General features: G+C 43.4%; 4 protein-coding genes across 4 annotated transcripts; 2 read left to right on the top strand and 2 right to left on the bottom strand.

Moving 5' to 3' along the window:
- The first annotated feature begins 4 nt into the window (after positions 1–4).
- LOC118310301 (anti-dorsalizing morphogenic protein) lies at positions 5–3,592 on the top strand. Its single transcript, XM_035633105.2, has 5 exons — positions 5–1,574; positions 1,684–1,820; positions 1,920–2,042; positions 2,133–2,322; positions 2,903–3,592. The coding sequence occupies exons 1-5, from the start codon at positions 1,298–1,300 to the stop codon at positions 3,325–3,327; spliced, it is 1,152 nt and encodes a 383-aa protein (XP_035488998.1). The 5' UTR covers positions 5–1,297; the 3' UTR covers positions 3,328–3,592.
- A 112-nt stretch (positions 3,593–3,704) lies between these two features.
- LOC118310299 (excitatory amino acid transporter 1-like) lies at positions 3,705–8,060 on the bottom strand. The gene is made up of 10 exons (XM_047331777.1): positions 7,121–8,060; positions 6,733–6,870; positions 6,395–6,602; positions 6,263–6,305; positions 6,118–6,169; positions 5,858–6,032; positions 5,501–5,734; positions 5,227–5,421; positions 4,809–4,943; positions 3,705–4,442 (listed from the first exon to the last, which is right to left on the bottom strand). The coding sequence occupies exons 1-10, from the start codon at positions 7,410–7,412 to the stop codon at positions 4,301–4,303; spliced, it is 1,614 nt and encodes a 537-aa protein (XP_047187733.1). The 5' UTR covers positions 7,413–8,060; the 3' UTR covers positions 3,705–4,300.
- A 633-nt stretch (positions 8,061–8,693) lies between these two features.
- On the top strand, positions 8,694–13,682 carry cib3 (calcium and integrin binding family member 3). Its single transcript, XM_035633107.2, has 6 exons — positions 8,694–9,104; positions 9,791–9,825; positions 10,448–10,559; positions 11,062–11,209; positions 12,163–12,358; positions 12,535–13,682. Exons 1-6 carry the CDS (start codon positions 9,054–9,056, stop codon positions 12,554–12,556), a joined length of 564 nt encoding a protein of 187 aa, XP_035489000.1. The 5' UTR covers positions 8,694–9,053; the 3' UTR covers positions 12,557–13,682.
- Positions 13,134–18,245, bottom strand: LOC118310302 (ras-related protein Rab-8A). Its single transcript, XM_035633106.2, has 8 exons — positions 18,078–18,245; positions 17,406–17,466; positions 16,712–16,772; positions 16,521–16,598; positions 16,301–16,390; positions 16,139–16,204; positions 16,003–16,053; positions 13,134–15,750 (listed from the first exon to the last, which is right to left on the bottom strand). Exons 1-8 carry the CDS (start codon positions 18,199–18,201, stop codon positions 15,661–15,663), a joined length of 621 nt encoding a protein of 206 aa, XP_035488999.1. The 5' UTR covers positions 18,202–18,245; the 3' UTR covers positions 13,134–15,660.
- Between the last annotated feature and the right edge of the window lie 81 nt (positions 18,246–18,326).

Genomic DNA, 18,326 nt, shown 5'->3' with positions numbered 1-18,326 from the left:
AATGTCTCTTTGAAACAACACACGTGCGGGTCGTTAATCGCTTCTTATTTTGATATCACAGTGTGAAACAACAGTTTTCTGCGTCATCTAAAGAGGAGAGGTTTTATGGCTTGTTTGAAAGGTGCCACGAAAGGGGAAAAAACAACTTTGATCTCTTAAATGTTTATTACAGTGGGGGAAGGTTCTTTCGGTCTCAAGTTGTCTTTTTGCTCGTGCGTAAACTGTGCCTAAGGATCAAAGGCACCAAATGGCACAGTGCGCAAAGTCTTGAGTTCCCTGAAATGCTTTGAGAAATAACTGGAAAAGCGTAATCTACACAAAATGTTCTTTCTTGATCAGTGTTAATATCAATAATTATCCAATACAGATACATAACAGAGATATTCTGTATTTGAATTGTTGATGGAAAAACAAGGTATCCAAATGCAACATTTCCCTGAGTACAAGTCACTATCTATAAAAAAAATATTGAGGGAATTTACACTGCAGGCTATATTCAGAACGACAAATATCAAACTGCTGCAAATAATATAAAGAAACGTACCTTATAAGGGGAAAAACTAAAAAACATTTTACGCACCACTCCATCTTATGCCATGGAGGAAGTTGGTCCTTTTGCAGTTCTATAAAAAGAGAAAACATGAGGTAAGGTGATTTTTTTTCCAACCCCAACTGGATAAGCGGTCATGCAAATCTCACGACGTGTAGCCAGCGACACCAGTCTCTTTGTCGAAGTAATTCATTTCGACCCTAAACTCTGTGCCCATTATTCTAAATTAATGGATTCATTCAGGCGCAGTTAACCTCCCGCGGCGAGTGCACTTCCTCAGGAGATCAGCGCCGAGCTCATTCTCCTCACACTGTTTTACACCTCTCAACTATACAAGTTACTTATCAGTGAAATCTATATTTCCCGCAACAGCATACTCCCCGGTCGGCAAGTGTGGAACTTTTTTTTCTCTTCAAAAGGCTGGATTTAGTTTATCTGAGCCTTTATTGCCAGACGTGGAGACAATGGGCTCGGATGAAATCTACAGTCGGGGTTCACACCTTGTTAACGCCGCCATTAGTCTCCCTTTACATTGGCTGATTGGTGATTTACATTTGCGACCAAATAGCATCTTTACTGCTGTTTACCGAGGCCCTCGGGGGCCACTGGGGAGCCAACGGGGGCATTTGATATAAAAAGTCCAGCTCCCAGGAGCCCGACAGTCACTCCGACTTCAAGTTGCTGGCCGGCCGTGCGCTTTTCCCTGAGGACGCCGATTGCGCAGCAGCTCCACCCACGCACTCGGAGATGTCGATGTTCGTGCTCAGCCTCGCCGCCCTGGTGTGCGCGGTGGCTGCGCGGCCTTCGCTCAACCACCTGGAGAACGAGTCGCAGGAGGTCCGCTCGGCCGCCATCAAGAGACTGCTGGAGGTTTTTGGGATGGAGGACCCGCCCGCCATGCACGGACACAAGCAGGCGCCTCAGTACATGCTGGACCTGTACAACACGGTGGCCGATGTGGATGGTGTGACCAAGGACCCGTACCTGCTGGAGGGGAATACCGTGCGCAGTTTCTTTGACAAATGTAAGACGCGATTCTTATCCCAAGCATGTTTTTTTTTTCCAATTGGCTGCTGTGGAAGGTCGAACGCAGGATTGTTTCGGGCTCTTAATTGTGTAACATTCCCTTGCAGTGAGAAGCGAGCAGGTGGAGTTCAGGTTCAACCTGTCCATGGTTGCCAGAAGTGAGAAGATTCTAACTGCAGAGCTGCATCTTTTCAAGCTGCGACCTCAGGCGACATCCACGTTCAACAGGCACCACTTCTGCCAAGTATGTGACCCCTTGAACGAACCCCCCCCCCAAAAAAATCCATGCATTTTCTCCCATGGACGCTTCTAATGTTGGCTCCATTCCTTCTGTTCCATCCAGGTTAGTGTGTATCAGCTGCTTGACACCACCAAAACCAACAGCAGCCAGGGCAGGAAGCTGCTGTCTTCTCGACTCATCCCAGTCCACTCCACTGGTTGGGAGGTGTTCACCATCACACAAGCTGTAAGTATCCTCTCCTCTGCACGTCCTGCATTGAAGGAAATACTGAACAGGATAGAGTTTCAACTGACTGATGTGCACTTCTCCGTGAAGGTTCGCTCGTGGATGGTGGACGAGGGCAGCAACCTGGGCCTCCACGTGGTGGTTCAGACCCTGGGTGGAAGCCAGGTGGATCTGAAACTCATCCGCTTTGCCTCCGGACGCAACCACCACCAGAGCAAGCAGCCCATGTTGGTTCTCTTCACCGACGACGGCCGCCGCTCCACCACCCTCGAGAATGCAGGTAAGATTAGAGTCGACCTCGGTGTCATTTGATTGGTCAGGTTATGTCCACGCTTCGTAAAAATACACAGCTCAGGCATTTCAGTGATCTTACTGCTGATGAGCAGGGGTGTAGACAAGAATTATGATGCCACAGTGGGGGTTCTGGCCCCCCAACCCTACATTTTTACTCTTTTCAGTTTTTGATTATTCAACCAACCCCCCCCTTTTTTTAATAAAAGCAATATTAGTGTTGTAAATACACAACAACCAGGTTAATGCTGCATAAACTTGGTTATTCAGCATTTGAAACACATTGGATTCGTTGTCACTATTACATTCTTACTTGCTTCACTTTCAAATATGCGATTCTCCGATTAAGTTTGAATTTTTTTTAAATGTTAAAACAGTAATCCATATAGCTATTGAAATTCCTGAATCTCAACGGTGAAGATAAATGTTTTTTGAGTGAAAACATAGCACAAAAGATTTACAAATATAAATAAAAACTCTGCCCAACCCACTGTAGATCTCAACCTACATGTGCACTATGCAACAAATTACAGTGACGTCTAACAGAAAGCTCTCTGTTCCTTCACCAGACCCAAACGATACTGAAGCCACCCCCAGCCTGCCCCTGGCCCCCATGTCGGGTCCACCCTCCCGCAGCGCCCGCTCCCTGGACTACAGCGAGGAGGACGGCATGTCCACGTCCTGCCAGCGCCTGCCTCTCTACGTCGACTTCGAGGAGATCGGCTGGTCGGGCTGGATCGTCTCTCCCAGGGGTTACAACGCGTACCACTGCAAGGGCTCCTGCCCCTTCCCCCTGGGTCAGAACATGAGGCCAACCAACCACGCCACCGTCCAGTCCATCATCAACGCCCTGAAGCTGATGAAAGGCATCGAGACGCCGTGCTGCGTGCCAGACAAGCTCTTCTCCATCAACCTGCTCTACTTCGACGAAGATGAGAATGTGGTGCTGAAGCAGTACAATGACATGGTGGCTGGAAGCTGTGGTTGTCACTGACGTCGCGTCGTCACTGGCGGTGGGCGGCACATACAGTATATTCCTTAAAGAAATACAATGTAAATGGAGTTTGGGGACATAGACGCATTTCCGCCCCTTTCCAACTCAATTGCACCCGATGAGTAATGTGCTGTGTCTCACGCGTGACATTGTAAAATATGTAAATATCCATAAATTATAATATATGGCAGTGATTGAGGTGAATTCCTGTGAAAGATGTAAATGTGTATATTTTATGTTTTCTGTTGTGAAGGATTATACAGTCAGATTAAACAAAGGAAACAAAGGATTAAAGTGTGAATTTATTTGGCGTTAAGTAAATTTCACAGAAAAATCACATCATTTTGCGACAGAATAAGTTTTGTTGTTCTAAACAGAACAAATCTGTGCCTCCAATTGCATGAATCCAACAAGCGTCATGATTCTTGCTAGAACAAATTCTTTTCATATCTGTTGACCATGAAAACAATCAAATCGGAAAAGGAATGCTTGCAATTTTCTAGCATGACCTATTTGATTCAGAACTTCTTCATTTCAAACAAAAACCAACCATTAATCATTTTTCCTCGCAGTTATATCACAATGACTTAATGAGGATACACTGGGTTTGTGTTCCTCCTAAACAGGCAACACTGAACAGCAGCATTCCTCCCTGCAGCCTGGCAATTTTTTAAATATTATAATTAATATTAATATAATGCTTCAACATTCTAGAGAGTAGCAGCAGTTTTACAATTTTCTGTCTGAAAGGATCATCAATTTCAGTTTTAACACAAAATCTGCATGAAAATGCTGCTGAAATTGACCGGGGATATACTCCCATCATTTTTTTTCAACATTTTGTAAATGTAGGAGGGCAGCAAGTGTCCTACTGGAGCCATCTTTTCCTGAACATTAATTGTGCCTGAATAAAAAGCTATGATGTGTTGCAGGAAGAAGAACATGAAGGGCGGTTACGTGTCGTTTTTGCCTCTCAGTCGAAAGGTATCTCCGCCTCCCCTTCTTCTACCAAACGTTCTTCTGAAGTGCTCTGCAGCTCGTGTCTGCAGAGGTGGTTCACCACGCCCACACCGAAACAGTCGGCCAGCACATTGGTGATCGTCCTCAAACGATCCCTGCCAACGATCACACAAGAGGTTCTGGGGTTAGACACTCATAACTTCATGATTTTATCAAAACCACACTGAAGTTTAGAAAGTGTAACCTTGTGTTTATCTAACAAAAATTTCAAGTAGTCTACCAAAGAAGTGTAATATATACATCCCATATATACATATATTGATACATTTATATATATATATGTATCTGTAATAGATAGCACAATAATGGCATTGTATTTATTGGACTCTATTTTTGTTATCAGATTGTCATGGTGAAATGAACATGAGAGGTTACTCCTCAAACCCTGATCACACACACACACACACACACACACACACACACACACACACACACACGCGCGCACACACACACACACTTACATCATCCAGTCAACCGAGATGATAAATGAAATGCCTTCCAGGGGCAGTCCAACTGAGGACAACACCATTGACATGGTTACCATGCCGCCCTGTGGGATGCCTGTTGCTCCGATAGCTGCAACTACGGCAGTTAAACTGAAATGACATGATCAAGAACGAGCAACGGTGAGCCACCGCACACAATTGAAAATATATTTAAAAAATAATATATATTTATAATATTAGAAAATTTACAAATATAAAATTATCAGTTATGAAAAATCTACTTTCTAAAATGGTAAGTCTGAGATTTTCTATTACCTATATTGTGAACCAGATATTCTTTAGTTTAGAAGCCTTCAGGTGACATATTCATCATCAAAACAATTATTTCACTTTTTAAACTTAAAAAAAAAAAGTTTAAAATATGACCATATACCCGATGATGGTGATTTGACCCAGATTAAGTTCCACATCATAGACCTGGGCTATGAATATGGCAGCGACTCCCTGATAGATAGCTGTACCGTCCATGGTCATGACGGCCCCTAAAGGCATCATGAAGCGCGTCACCCGTGTGTCCATTCTCAGATTTTTCTCCAGACAGTGCAGGCTGATGGGTAGGGTCACAGAGCTGTGAAGAAAAACAAACACAGTTCTAAAAATATGTACATACAAATGTATAGCTTGTGAAAGCTGGAAGTCCATCTCACCTGGATGAAGTCCCAAAGGCGGTGGTGAGAGCCTGGAGGAGACCGACCATGAACCTGAAGGGATTCTTGCGTGTGAAAATGAAATAGATGAAAGGCAGGAAGACTAAACTGTGGATTGCCAGGCCCGCGATCAGAGTGACACTATACATGGTAACCTGGCGACCAATAACACTGAAGTCTTTCATCTTCAAAATCTGCCCCGCAACCAAGAAGAGGATTCCCACCGGGGAATACCTGTGGGAGAGAAGTGAGATTCAAGAAATCACTGCAGGGGGATGGATGGCTTGATCACAACACAATCCACAGTGTTAAGATGCCAAGATGGTGATGAACCACATCCTCGTGTTTTTGGCTTACCAGATGACTACACCCACCAGATGCAAGATGGCTTTACTAATGCAGTCGAAAAGGTCCTTGACAGGTTTTCCCTCATGCTCCATTTTGCCCACGATGAGGCCAAAGGCGATGCAGAACATCACCAAACCCAAAATGTTGACCCCATCGACCGTGCCCGGCGTTGGTATCGTGCTGCCTAAAGGGCCAAGTCATCATAATAACAATTCATTTGAAATAAAAAAATGAACGGGAAAAATAGAAAAGGGTCTCATTGTACTCACTTTTTTCAGTCGTATTGATGACATCCAGAGTTTCAGAATAAACTGTTTTATACTAAATAAGGACATGGGGGGGAAACATTTGATGACAAGAACAAAAAAAGAAAGAAGTAAAAATTCAAAACAGCACGACTACTGCAGAGCTCACCATTCTGAAACAAGCTTCCACTAGATTCGGGGGAAACACATTTCTGCAAACCAAAAAAGAAAGAATGATTAATAGATTAGCATTTGGGCTGGACGCCAGCGACATTTGACAAAACTCCTTTTTAATACACACCGGATCAGATCCAGGAAGGCGTCGAGAGTCTGCACAGACTCCGATTTACCACCAGGGGACAGCGCCGTGCGGCCAGGGGATTGGCCCGGCTGAATGAGAAGGACCAGGACAACGCCAGTGACGACAGACAGGACGGTGGTCGAGACGTAATAGCAAACTGCACGGAGCCCCATTTTCCCATAAGACTTCATGTCCACGGAGGACATGCCTGGAACGAGAAGACTTTGTAAAAATATCAGTGCGACTTCAAGTTGGATTGATTCAATGTGCTCATTCTTGGATAATATCACTGATATCGGGGTACAGTATGCTGCGGAAGATTTTGGTTGGGATCCGACCTGAGATCAGACTGGAGACGATGAGCGGCAGCACAATCATCTGCAGCATTCTCAGCAGCATCTCCCCGGGAAAGCTGAAATAATGAATTTCCATGTCTGTCATGTCAGCGTAGTGCAGGGCAAAACCCAGGACGCCCCCTTGGATGAAAGGTAAACACAGTTCATTAAGCCAGCATGTCCACGAAACGACCATTTTGGCAACACGAGTAAAATAACGCAGCTAAAATGAAGGGGCGAAGATACTGTGTCTCTCCATCATCATAGATATGACACACTCGATATTATGGGTCAATAAAATGGACGTCGGACTACATACATTCGACATACTTTACTTTTCAAAGAGAATTAAGTTAGATTTCAACCGACAATCTTCCATAAATGGACTCACCAAGGATAATGGCGGCCGACGTGAGAAGAATAAAAGCATTTCTCCTGAGAAATCCTTTGACATTGCATTCACTGTGCGGCGAAGAGTTTGAACTCGAGGGCTCCGAAGTGTCCTGGCACGTCTGAGCATCGCGGACGCCCGACATGTCCTTGGCCCCCAGCTCGGGGCAGGGAGGCATCTCTTGCACGGACTGCAGAAGCAAGGACCAGGAGGGAACACAACCGACCCTTTTGAAGAGCTGGGGAGTTTCAGATAGACTCGCAAGTCCATTGTTTATTGTGTTTCCTCCCATGCCACAGGCTATTACCAGTTATTTGTCTATCCCCAACATTTGACTCAGCAAACCAAGAAATGTAGCCCTGGATATCAGACGTAATCAGGACGCGCTGCAAGGTCCACTGGGAGAGACTGAGAAAAACGAATGAGAGTCAATTAGAATAACATTAGATTCATTGTGAACAGGAGAAGATAGACTTTGGCACGTGGATCCAGGCAGGAAGTAGAACACCATGGAACTTGTCCTATGAATTAAGTGCTTCTGGGATGAAGGAAACTTCCCCCTGGGGCCAGGACACTGGTGGTGGTGGTGGTGGTGGTTGTGATGTGGAGTGACTTTAAACTTTGACAGTTCACAAGTGAATAGGCTGGAGGTGAGCGTATCAGGTTGGGATTGGATGACAACCAGAGGGAGTGCTCGTGAAGCAAGAGGCGTGCGCCCGAAGGCGATCTCCCTGTCCCTTTAAGAAAACGACTTCAAGGAATGCAAACGCTCCGGGCAAGGAGCAAACAAACAAACAGGAGCGCTTTTGTTATACATTTAGCCTATTCCCATTTTTTGGGGGTTTCAAGACAAATCTATTTCACAAACACACACTGTACATCGGTACATTTGGGTCTTAAGAGAACACACACACACACACACACACACACACACACACACACACACACACACACACACATACACACACACACACACATACACACACATACACACACACACACACACACACACACACACACACACACACACACACTCTTTTTTCTCTCTTCTCGCAGGCTTTCTCCGGATTACTGGCTAATTTATATGTTTCAAACCGCCACATTATTCCTATTTAAAAAAACAACAACGATATCCTTCTCTTAATCTTACAGAACAGTGCCTCACACAGTTAGAAAACAAAATCATTGTGCACTATTCACATTCAAAGGTTTAAATCACCTGATCTCAGCTGCACACAGAGATCTCTGCTTGTTTTTACTCAGGTTAATTAAATCGTCGATCAGTCATTTTCAACTATCGTTTCCATGACTGTACTTAATGTGTCTTCCAACGAGTCTCACGTTATTTTCCTCCCACGTCCCACATCTGTGCTGCCCAACGTCTTCCCTGCCATCCATGCCGAGTGATATCGAGTGAGGTATAGGTGGAACACATGCCCGTGTCCTGCAGTGACTCCTGGGTCTGGTGAGAAGTTTTTCAAATTCAAATTCAAATTTGTACCTCACCTAAAACTGAACATGAAAATATACTTGATAAGTATCGATATATATATCCAAATTTGCAATGTTGTGAACTATTGTCTCCCATCAAAAGCTCAACTTGCCCTCTACAGAACCCCGTCTCTGAGGAGTGTAACCCGAGTAGTGACGTAGCCGTTGGCCATAGAGTGGCACCAAAGGGGGTTGATACCACTTGGCATGATGCTGACCGACAGCCCTTGCTCATTGTCAAAGGGGCTTCTATTCACAATGGAGAAAACGACCAAATGCTGCCATTATAATGGGGACCAAAGGCCCCTTGTGGCAGCCCGACACCCGATCTCCTCTTTGGCTCGGGCTTCCTTTTGTCCCGGTTTTTCATATCTGACATATCCACACGCCCCGAGGCACTTGATGTTGGGAGCAGCGATGGACCCGAGGCCTGTCGTCAGACATGGGGAATAAACAGACCATCTTTACTGCACAGCAGCTGGATGCCTATCAGGTTTGTGTCGCCCAATTTACATCACCGATACAGCTCGACACTAATTATTGTAAACGGGGTTAAATACACCGAAAAGCTTGCGTTTCTTTGTTTAGAAACAAAAAGGAAATCCTGGGTGGTGTGACGCTCCCTTCAGGGCAATGTAGAACCAGGCCAAAGTTCCCCTGAGGTTGTTGATTTCACATTTTGTCTTTTACTTTCCCGAACATTGATGTCGATAAAAGTCTGTCGCTGTTAGTGACCAGATCAACCGTTTTAAAATATGAATGGTACAATATGTTTGCATATATGTAGGGTACTTAATAACCATTGACTCTACTTTGCTACCTCGCTCTTGTACTGTACTTAAATCTAATTTTTATCTACTCTTTAATGTTTCAAAAGGAAATATATATTTTTTCCTTTACAACATTTATTCCTCAAATTTACTTTTCAGGGTTTTACAAATCTAGCAACTTTAAATAAGTCAAACTGTCTCTGCCTTGATTTATGTTACTTACCTGTTTATAATAATAATATTAAAATGTGTATAATTACTCTAGATACCTTATATCGGCTGCAGTTTGCATGATGCTGCAGTCACTTTATTATTAAAGGTTTACGTGCACGTTTATTACTTTCATTGGACTATTTGTTTGTCTGTTATTGATAAATGAACTTTTTGGGGGATCTGTTTGTATTTGCAGGACTGTACTTACTTTACAAGAAAAGAAATTCTCAGGTGAGCATACAATTATTTTCGTTCACACTGAAATATCACGACAGGGCTATATTGCTGGTGCAACACACCTGACACGGCAGAATTTTTGTTCTGTTCTGCACAATACTACACTGTAACTCTAAACTACAGTGTCAGGACACGTGTCCCCCTGTGGGGCAGCAGGCTGCCATTCAGATTGCATGGGATTCAAAATCTTCTTGCAAACTCTTTAGCAGAACAAAATGTTTCCAGTGTCTTCTCATGCTTGACTGCTGACAGCGGAATAGTTTTCTTACTCTGTAATATAGAAGATATAAGATAAGATATACCTTTATTCGTCCCACAATGGGGAAATTCAAGCATTACAGCAGCAAAGTGGACAGAAGAGTATATAAAGAACTTTACAAAGTCAGTATGTACAAAATATACCAAAAGAATAACATTAAATAAAAAAACAAAGGTATAAAAATACTATATACAGAGCAGTAGCAATAGTTGCACATGGAGACTAAATATGAATAAATATCGCACAGTTAGTTATTGCACTTTAAGTGTATCCGTGAATTATTTGAGTGGTTGAGTCCTGTGTCAATATATCAATAAATATCTTGTATTTCAACATATTGTATTTGAACGTTCCCAGACTGTTCGACCGCTATCGGGATTTGGCACCGCAGCTCGTTCCCCTTGACTACACCAGCCACCCAGATGTGAAGCTACCATATGAGCTGATTGGCAGCATGCCAGAGCTGAAGGTAGACCCACTGGGCCACGCACACCCCGCCGACCACGCGCTCCCCCTGTGTCCCCAATCCATAATTAATGGCCAGCTAATCGACAGAAAATTCTTTTGAAAGGTTATACGTTACCCGACTCCTTTAAACTTGAAGAACGCAGGTGGGTCCCCCAGGACACACTTTGTGGAAACGGGTCAATTATGTGCCTCTTTACACATTGACATAAGAGGTAAGCAGGTGTGTTAACACGCGGGGTCACAGACATGTCCCGAGAAAGGGAAAGTGACACTGTCAAGATTATGCGCACTGACAGTTTTCACGTCTTTTGAAAAATCTCATTTCATTAGAAAAACAAATATTAGACAATGGATGAGAAACAAACCATATGAAAGCATATTTTGGTGATGGAACACTGATGGTGTAATTGCGATAGCCTAATGATCTGTGATGTAAGAGTGAGCTCATAAAAAAAACCAACCTAGAAGCCGTTATATCCCAACTCGGTGTTCCCTCGGTCCAGGACAACCCGTTTCGTCAGAGGATCGCCGAGGTTTTCTCCGAGGACGGAGAGGGGAACATGACGCTGGACGACTTCTTGGACATGTTTTCGGTCCTGAGTGAAATGGCTCCGCGTGACCTCAAGGCCTTCTACGCTTTCAAGATTTATGGTAAATCATCGGAATAAATTGTACACTTACACGTTTAATTTACCCAATTTTTCCCCCATGTGGATCAATAAAGTATTTCTGATTCTGATTAATCAGATTGGGGAGTTGTCATTTACATTGCAAATGTTGAGACTTGGCACATTTAGACAATGTGGAATTACCTGGTGTTCAACCAGGTACAGGAACAAGAATAACATAAATTGCAGAAAAGTAATCCGTTAAAATTATGCATAAAAGTAATTATCCTAGGATTAGAATCCCTTCAATCCCTGGCACAAATTTTAACGACGAACCACTCCGTTTTCCCTGTTGAGTGAAACAATCAGGAACACGCCGAATTTTGCATTTTAACACGGTGCGACCGTGTGACAACGGAGCGTGCAGGGTAAAGGGTTATGGAGCTGTAAGCACGACGGATGGTGCATGGACCATTATAAATGATTAACCAGCCCATTATAGAGGCAAAGCGCTTGTCAAAGCCCAGTTTGCGGTCAGCACCAGGGTCGGGTCGACCGCCCCCCCTCTAATTAACAAATGATGACAGGTGAAGAAGTTGCGTTCACATTGTCGTGGTCATGGATCACAGGAATTTTTCATTTATAATTCAAAACCCGTCAGTCAAAACTAAAAGGTTTTGAAAAAGACTTTGAACAAAAAGTCACATTTGTTCCAAATATCAGCATCAAAAATTTGTTACCATATGCAGCACTGGTTGAGAATTAATTCAGTATATTTGATGAAGTCTCACTGCAGCCAACTATTATTTTAATACTCAATTTACCTGCCATGTTGTTTTTATTTAATTACTTGGTCCATAAAATGTCAGAAAATAGTAAAAAAGAAATGTGGCCATTACAATATCCCACAGCCTAAGAATGTTTACAACAAAACAACAACAAAAAAAGCTAATTTCACCTCGTGATATCTCCTCATTCCCTTCCTCCTTCTGCAAGACTTCAACGACGACGACTTCCTCTGCAAGTCCGACCTGGAGAAGACGCTGAACAAGCTGACCCGGAACGAGCTGACGGAGGACGAGGTGAGGATGGTGTGCGAGAAGGTGATAGACGAGGCCGACCTGGACAACGACGGACGCCTCTCCCTGGAGGACTTCCAGCAAATGATCGTCCGAGCCCCGGACTTCCTCAGGTAAAGCCGGTGTCAACCGTGCAAAAATGAGAATACACAAGAATAAATACATTTAATCCTACATTTTATGGTATAAATGTTTGTAATCTAATGTGCATTTAAGTACTTGATCTGTGTTGTAAATCGTGACAGCAACTGAGGAAACTAAATCCGAAATCTCTTGCTTCTGTTCACAGCACCTTCCACATAAGGATATAAGGAAATAAATCATTAATGCACATTTATTATTTTGACAATGGACTGATAATGCTGCAGAACGTCTCCTGACATCTCTGCCAAAAAGCTACTTTTGTATCTTGTGAACATTTGCGTTTTTGCTCGTTTGTTTATTGTGTAAAAAATAGAAGAAGGAAAAAAAATAGCAGAGCAAATACTATGACAAACTATGGCTTGTCTCATCTCGCCGTGACTGCAAACAGCTCGGATACGCCTGCCTTGTCCTAACAAGAGTCCAAAGCTTTCATTATTGAAGCTGCAGGAACAACAGCGGCCAGGGTGCGACTGCAGGACCGTCCTCGGGTACGGTCGTCAGCCAATCCTTCAAGATAAGGCTCATTAATTATGATCAACAGTCGATTTGTGTTGTGTACCGGAGGAGTTTCAGATACACTAGACCATAAAAGAAACACATGCCAGAATAGTCCCGTGGGTTTCAGCGAGCCAATAAAAGGACAAGCCATTTGTCAAGAGAGCAGTCAAGCTTCATGGCTTCAACTGACCGTGTAGTTTCCCTCCGACAGCCAGTCAATAAAGACACTGAACCAGGACAAGGGAGTGGAGCTTTTATAATCTTATTTTATTAAATCAAAAGTACACGTATACATCTACAAAATTGTAGATATATTTTCATGTGTTTTAGAAAGTACAGTACAATTTAAGTAGATCTCTTTTTCAATGTGATATTTACAATGTTCTTTTTCATTTTTTTTTTCTTCGTCTAAAATGTATGTGTTATTCTCCCTGTGTACTTCACAATGTATGGAATGAAAATACGGCTGTAAAAAGGGACGCACAGTATATCGTGACATGTGATAGGGAGTATTACGAAAAGGATATGATAAAAAAAAAAGAGGATCATTTCAGCTGAGAGAGAGACAGCTCGAGTGCCACGTGATTCTGCTCCCCATGTATCTGTTGAAGGTGGTATCACTCGGAAGAGACGATGGCGATGTCTCTATGTTTCAACATGCAGATTGTTCCTACTCGACCTCCCACCGTGGTGAATTTCACTCGCACTGATGTAGCAACAGTTTCCTACAAAAAAATCTAAATAAAAAAACAGCCCACACATTCAACTGTACATGTCTACGAGTGCGTCGGAGAATTACATTACACAAATATGCACAGGTCCAAAGTTCACAATGCATAGCCCACCGATGACAGGAGTGAGTATTGGCGATTAAGACAAATAGTCATGAGGTCCCAAATTATTTGATATTAAAAAAAAAAAGTTTAGGCAAGCAGAGACAGATTGCCCCTTGATATTGTGCATACAGGAGCTCGCTTTTCACACAGAAGTAGGCAGGAAACACGAGGAACAACGGAAAACAGATTAAGACTCAACAGCAATATTATATGTGACTTGAGAGTACGTGTTTGCATGATCACACAAGTCTAGTTCACTGTGGCTCGTAATAAAAAATACTGGTTCAAATTTTGAGTTTTGGTGGTCAGCTGCGACGCCTACAGGGCCTCTGGTGCCACCTAGCTGTTAAACTGAAGGGCCACAATAAGACGAAAGCACATGGAAATATACAGTAACACTAGTGGGACCAACTTTAACCTCTCGTAAGCAAAGAAAACATCACTTTTAAACTATAGTTTGGCAGGGCAGTAGCATAGAAAGAAGGGGCTCACAAATTCTTTAAGATGTAAGTAACTGCTGAAGTAGGAGAGGGCAAGGTTTTCAGTGAACATCTACCAGGAGAGTGGATCACTAGCAGTGAAACAGCAAAAGGAGATCAATTTATAAGTAGGTGCAGTCACATTTCAGAATTATCCCCATCATGTCATCACCAAGACTCCTTAGGTCAAAATATATATCTTTCTTTTTTTAACTAAAGCAATCGCATTGCTGCACTGCAAACTATCACTCGGCACAGACTACACACAAAACACGAGTTACTGTTAAAGTGCAAGGAGAGCTGCTTGGACAGCAGGGGGGGAGGGGGCGGTCAGCATGAAACCTCACGTGGGATTTTTTATTTTTTAATTGCTGATCAAATAACCAGAGACGTCATTTAGCTTGAGAGCGAGTGAGTGAGAGCCGCAAACAAAACCTTGACGCAAACTCAAAATAAGAGGCAACACTTGAAGATGAACATATTTAGTGCTCAAACAATGAGTTGACAAAGTTTGAGATAAAACGAAATCTAAGGATTTTTCAAGCAAGAATACCAAACAGTTGCTGGTTTCCCCTTTTCTCATATGAGAAGATTAGCTGCTTTTCTTTGTCTTATTCCTAAGAAAAGTCAATGTTTTAGGGGGTAGACACAGCCTGACATTTGAAGAAGTCACCTCGGACAAACCAACTTAACTTTAACCGTGGTGGATTAGTCTAAAACCATACAGCAAGCACACAGGCAATAGCAAACCAGTTTTGGCAAGTGCTGTACAAAGCTTTGTTAAAGTTCAGTAGGCCGGAGAAGATCTCTCTCAACACCCCCAACTATGTTCTGCTGATAAAATGATGTCATGACTACAGAAACCTAGAATTTTTTAAATTCTGTTTTGCCAAAAAGCTTTTAAAGCACTTGCTGAAATTGAAAGAAAGCTTGTGCGGCAGCTCCGTTCCACTGGAACTCAAACCTATCGGTCCTCTGGATGAGATTTATCACATAACAAGGGAAGAGTCACTAATAAAAATAGATCTAAATATCACATTTGCATTTATATTCCCTAAACCTTGACAAAAAAATTACGCGAATTTTCCATTTTTCGGTTATGCTACCAGCTGTATGAAATGTGAGTGTGTAGAAGAGACTAATGTGAGGAGTAGGAACTTGGTCTTTTTGTGTGCGATATGAAACAACTGGACAATGCTCCGGAGTCGAGTCCTCCGCCAGTCAAATGGGCTGACTCATGAGGATGACAGATTTCCTTTTTAAATGGAAGAGACGCACCATTGGAAGTTTTCAGAAGAGGAAGAGAGGAAGGAAGAGGAAGTCCTCCTTTTTTCGTTTGTGTGGTCTGGGAGGACGGGCCAGGGTTGGGTAGAAGGAGGGAAGCGGGGAGGAAGTGCTAAAAGCAAGCACAGTCCATGTGTCCAGCCAGCTGGCAGCCACTGTGGAAGGCCTCGGTCCTCAGAGGAGGGTACAACGGAAAAAGCTGGTCTTTTTCTGAGGCTCTGTGATCTTCACTCCATGACTGCTCCCCTGCGGCGCGTTTCCCTCCTGCAGCGACACCAAAAAAACAAAAAAACAGACTGGTCACTGCTCTGTCAAATTTAACTTTGTGGCTCAGCGGTTTTTTTTTTCGGGTTCGTCAACCTTCTTTTCATAAATCTTCCTTTAAGTTTTCCCATAACCAGACCTCTGACGATTAATTTGCAGAAGTTGGGAACATGTTTGAAGAGCAGCTGAAACCTGTATCATTTTCTCACATTGTGAAATCAACATCGAATCATCACAGAGTTTTCATCTTACCAATTTTGTGTCCATTTTTGATTTGATGTCTCTGGCGAGAGTCAAAAACGCCTGTGAACCAGAACAAAGTATACACGTTGTCACATTTGTGCATCTATGGAGCATATTATAACTCCAGAGGAAAACGACTACTTACGTTTTCCACGTTGATGTTGGCCTTTGCACTTGTCTCCATGAACTTGATTCCATACTCCAATGCAAGCTGAAGGAAAGCCAGAGGGAATTACAAAAGTCTGGTTTAACATTTTTTTAATTTAACCTGGACAATGTATTATTTTAACTCCAACAAACTTCTTACCTTCTCCCCCCGGTCTTTGGACACCTGCCGCTTGTCGTTGATGTCACATTTGTTGCCGAGGACCATCTTCTCAACATCGGACGATGCATGCTTGATTATTTTTAAAAAAAAAAGAAAACGAAGGAAGAGAAACGTAATAAGGAAGCCAATCTACAAGATGCCAACCAGATATTTGAAGAGGTGATCACATAAAGGAGATTATATTTGAGCCAGTAAATACCTCCTCTATGTTTCTTATCCAGTTCTTGATATTCTCAAAAGACTTCTCGTTGGTGATGTCGTACACGAGCATGATGCCCTGTGAACAGAAGTGGATAAAAAGTGTTGACATTCACAGAGAAGTTGGCTTCCTTGGAAAGTGGATGTATATATACACGTTACGCTCGCCTGTCAGTCCACAAAGATACCAACCATTGCTCCTCTGTAATAGGCAGTTGTGATTGTTCGGAAGCGCTCCTGACCAGCCGTGTCCCTGAAAAAAAACAAAATAAGCAAAAACATAAATTGCAGTGTCAGATATCAGAAAAGCTTGAGAACAAATATGGAATATTATGGTAAATGTAAATGTTTGGACAAATCAGGGGACAAGGTTAATATAAATGTTGCTCTGGTCTGGAGTCAAGCAAAACACAAAAGGTATCGTGATTTGCAGCGAGAGGTAACGCTGCGTTCCGGTATGATCTCGGAAATCGGAATTACTACATTTGAGTCGGAAATTGCAAATGTAACGACCCCAGGAGTCGGAAAAAAAAAATCACCAACCCGACTTCCGGGGTCCGAGTTCCGAGGTGAACTGGAACGCAGCACAAGAACTCTCGTTACATCAGAGGCTGCATTAGTTTGATGGGTTTTTTCTTTTTTTATGGGCCACAACTCCTGTGATTGTTGCCACTTTGACACAGACACCACACGTGCAGGGTGACAGCATTGTTAAAAATGAAAACTGTGACTTTGTGGCAGATCAATTTTCATACTCAAGGGGTTGCTTCAGGAAACTTAACCGCCAGTGTTGAGTGTTTGCACAAAAAAACCCCACATTGACAGACAGAAAGAACCCTGCTAATCTCGTCACGTGTGCTGAATAAGGAAGGAAAGTCAAACTCACCATATCTGCAACTTTATCTTCTTGCCGTCGAGCTCTATCGTCCTAATCTTGAAATCAATGCCTGGAGGGATAAAGGGAGGATCATGCATGTCATGTCGTTCATAACGCGCTAGCGTCGTTAGCTAGCATCTGTCAAACAGCGCACGGAACCTACTGTGAAACACACACACACACACACACACACACAGGGACACTTAGGACTCGGGAATGAACTGAGCTGGGAGCTCGGCCCTTCAGTCGCAGCAGTGACGTGTTCATAAAAGCACACAGGAGCTTTTATGTCGTTTAATTTAACCAGATATGAGCGAGCTACTGAACAAGCTTTCCGGTGTGCGCCAGGATGTAGCCGGCGCCTAATAGCTGACGTCAGAGCTATCCGTTAGCTAGCAGGAGCGCCAACCGGCATGAAGATGCAACTCAAACACAACCTCACTCTTAAACCCACGGGCAACGGCGGTACAACACGTCATGTCTAACTACCTGGACTATTATATTTGCAACGTGTAGGTTTTTTTTTATTAACCCTAATGACAAAGAGAGAAACTACTCCCAGCCTTCACAGCTGCATTAGCGAGCATCCCAGCAAGTAGACGGAGCCGCAGACCGCCGGACAGAAGAAGAAGAAGAAAAAAAAAGGCACAACAAGCACAGCTTACACGAGCGGAAGCTCACCTATGGTGGAGATGAACGTCGAGTTGAAGGCGTCCTCCGAGAACCTGAACAGGACGCAGGTCTTCCCGACACCGGAGTCGCCGATTAACAGTAGTTTGAACAAGTAGTCGTACGTCTTCGCCATAGTTGATATTATTGCGGAAATCCCGCCCGGCGAAGCAGCGATGTGCGCGAGCAGGAACGACGCCCCCTGCCGGCGCGGAATTTACCTACAGGTGCTGGGACCGGTTCACCGTCCACTCGTTTATT

This window comes from Scophthalmus maximus, chromosome 5 (assembly GCF_022379125.1).
Source record: "Scophthalmus maximus strain ysfricsl-2021 chromosome 5, ASM2237912v1, whole genome shotgun sequence".
NCBI lineage: Eukaryota > Metazoa > Chordata > Actinopteri > Pleuronectiformes > Scophthalmidae > Scophthalmus > Scophthalmus maximus.
Note: the sequence above shows the minus strand (reverse complement) of the source record. Positions and strands in the feature narration are given on the sequence as shown.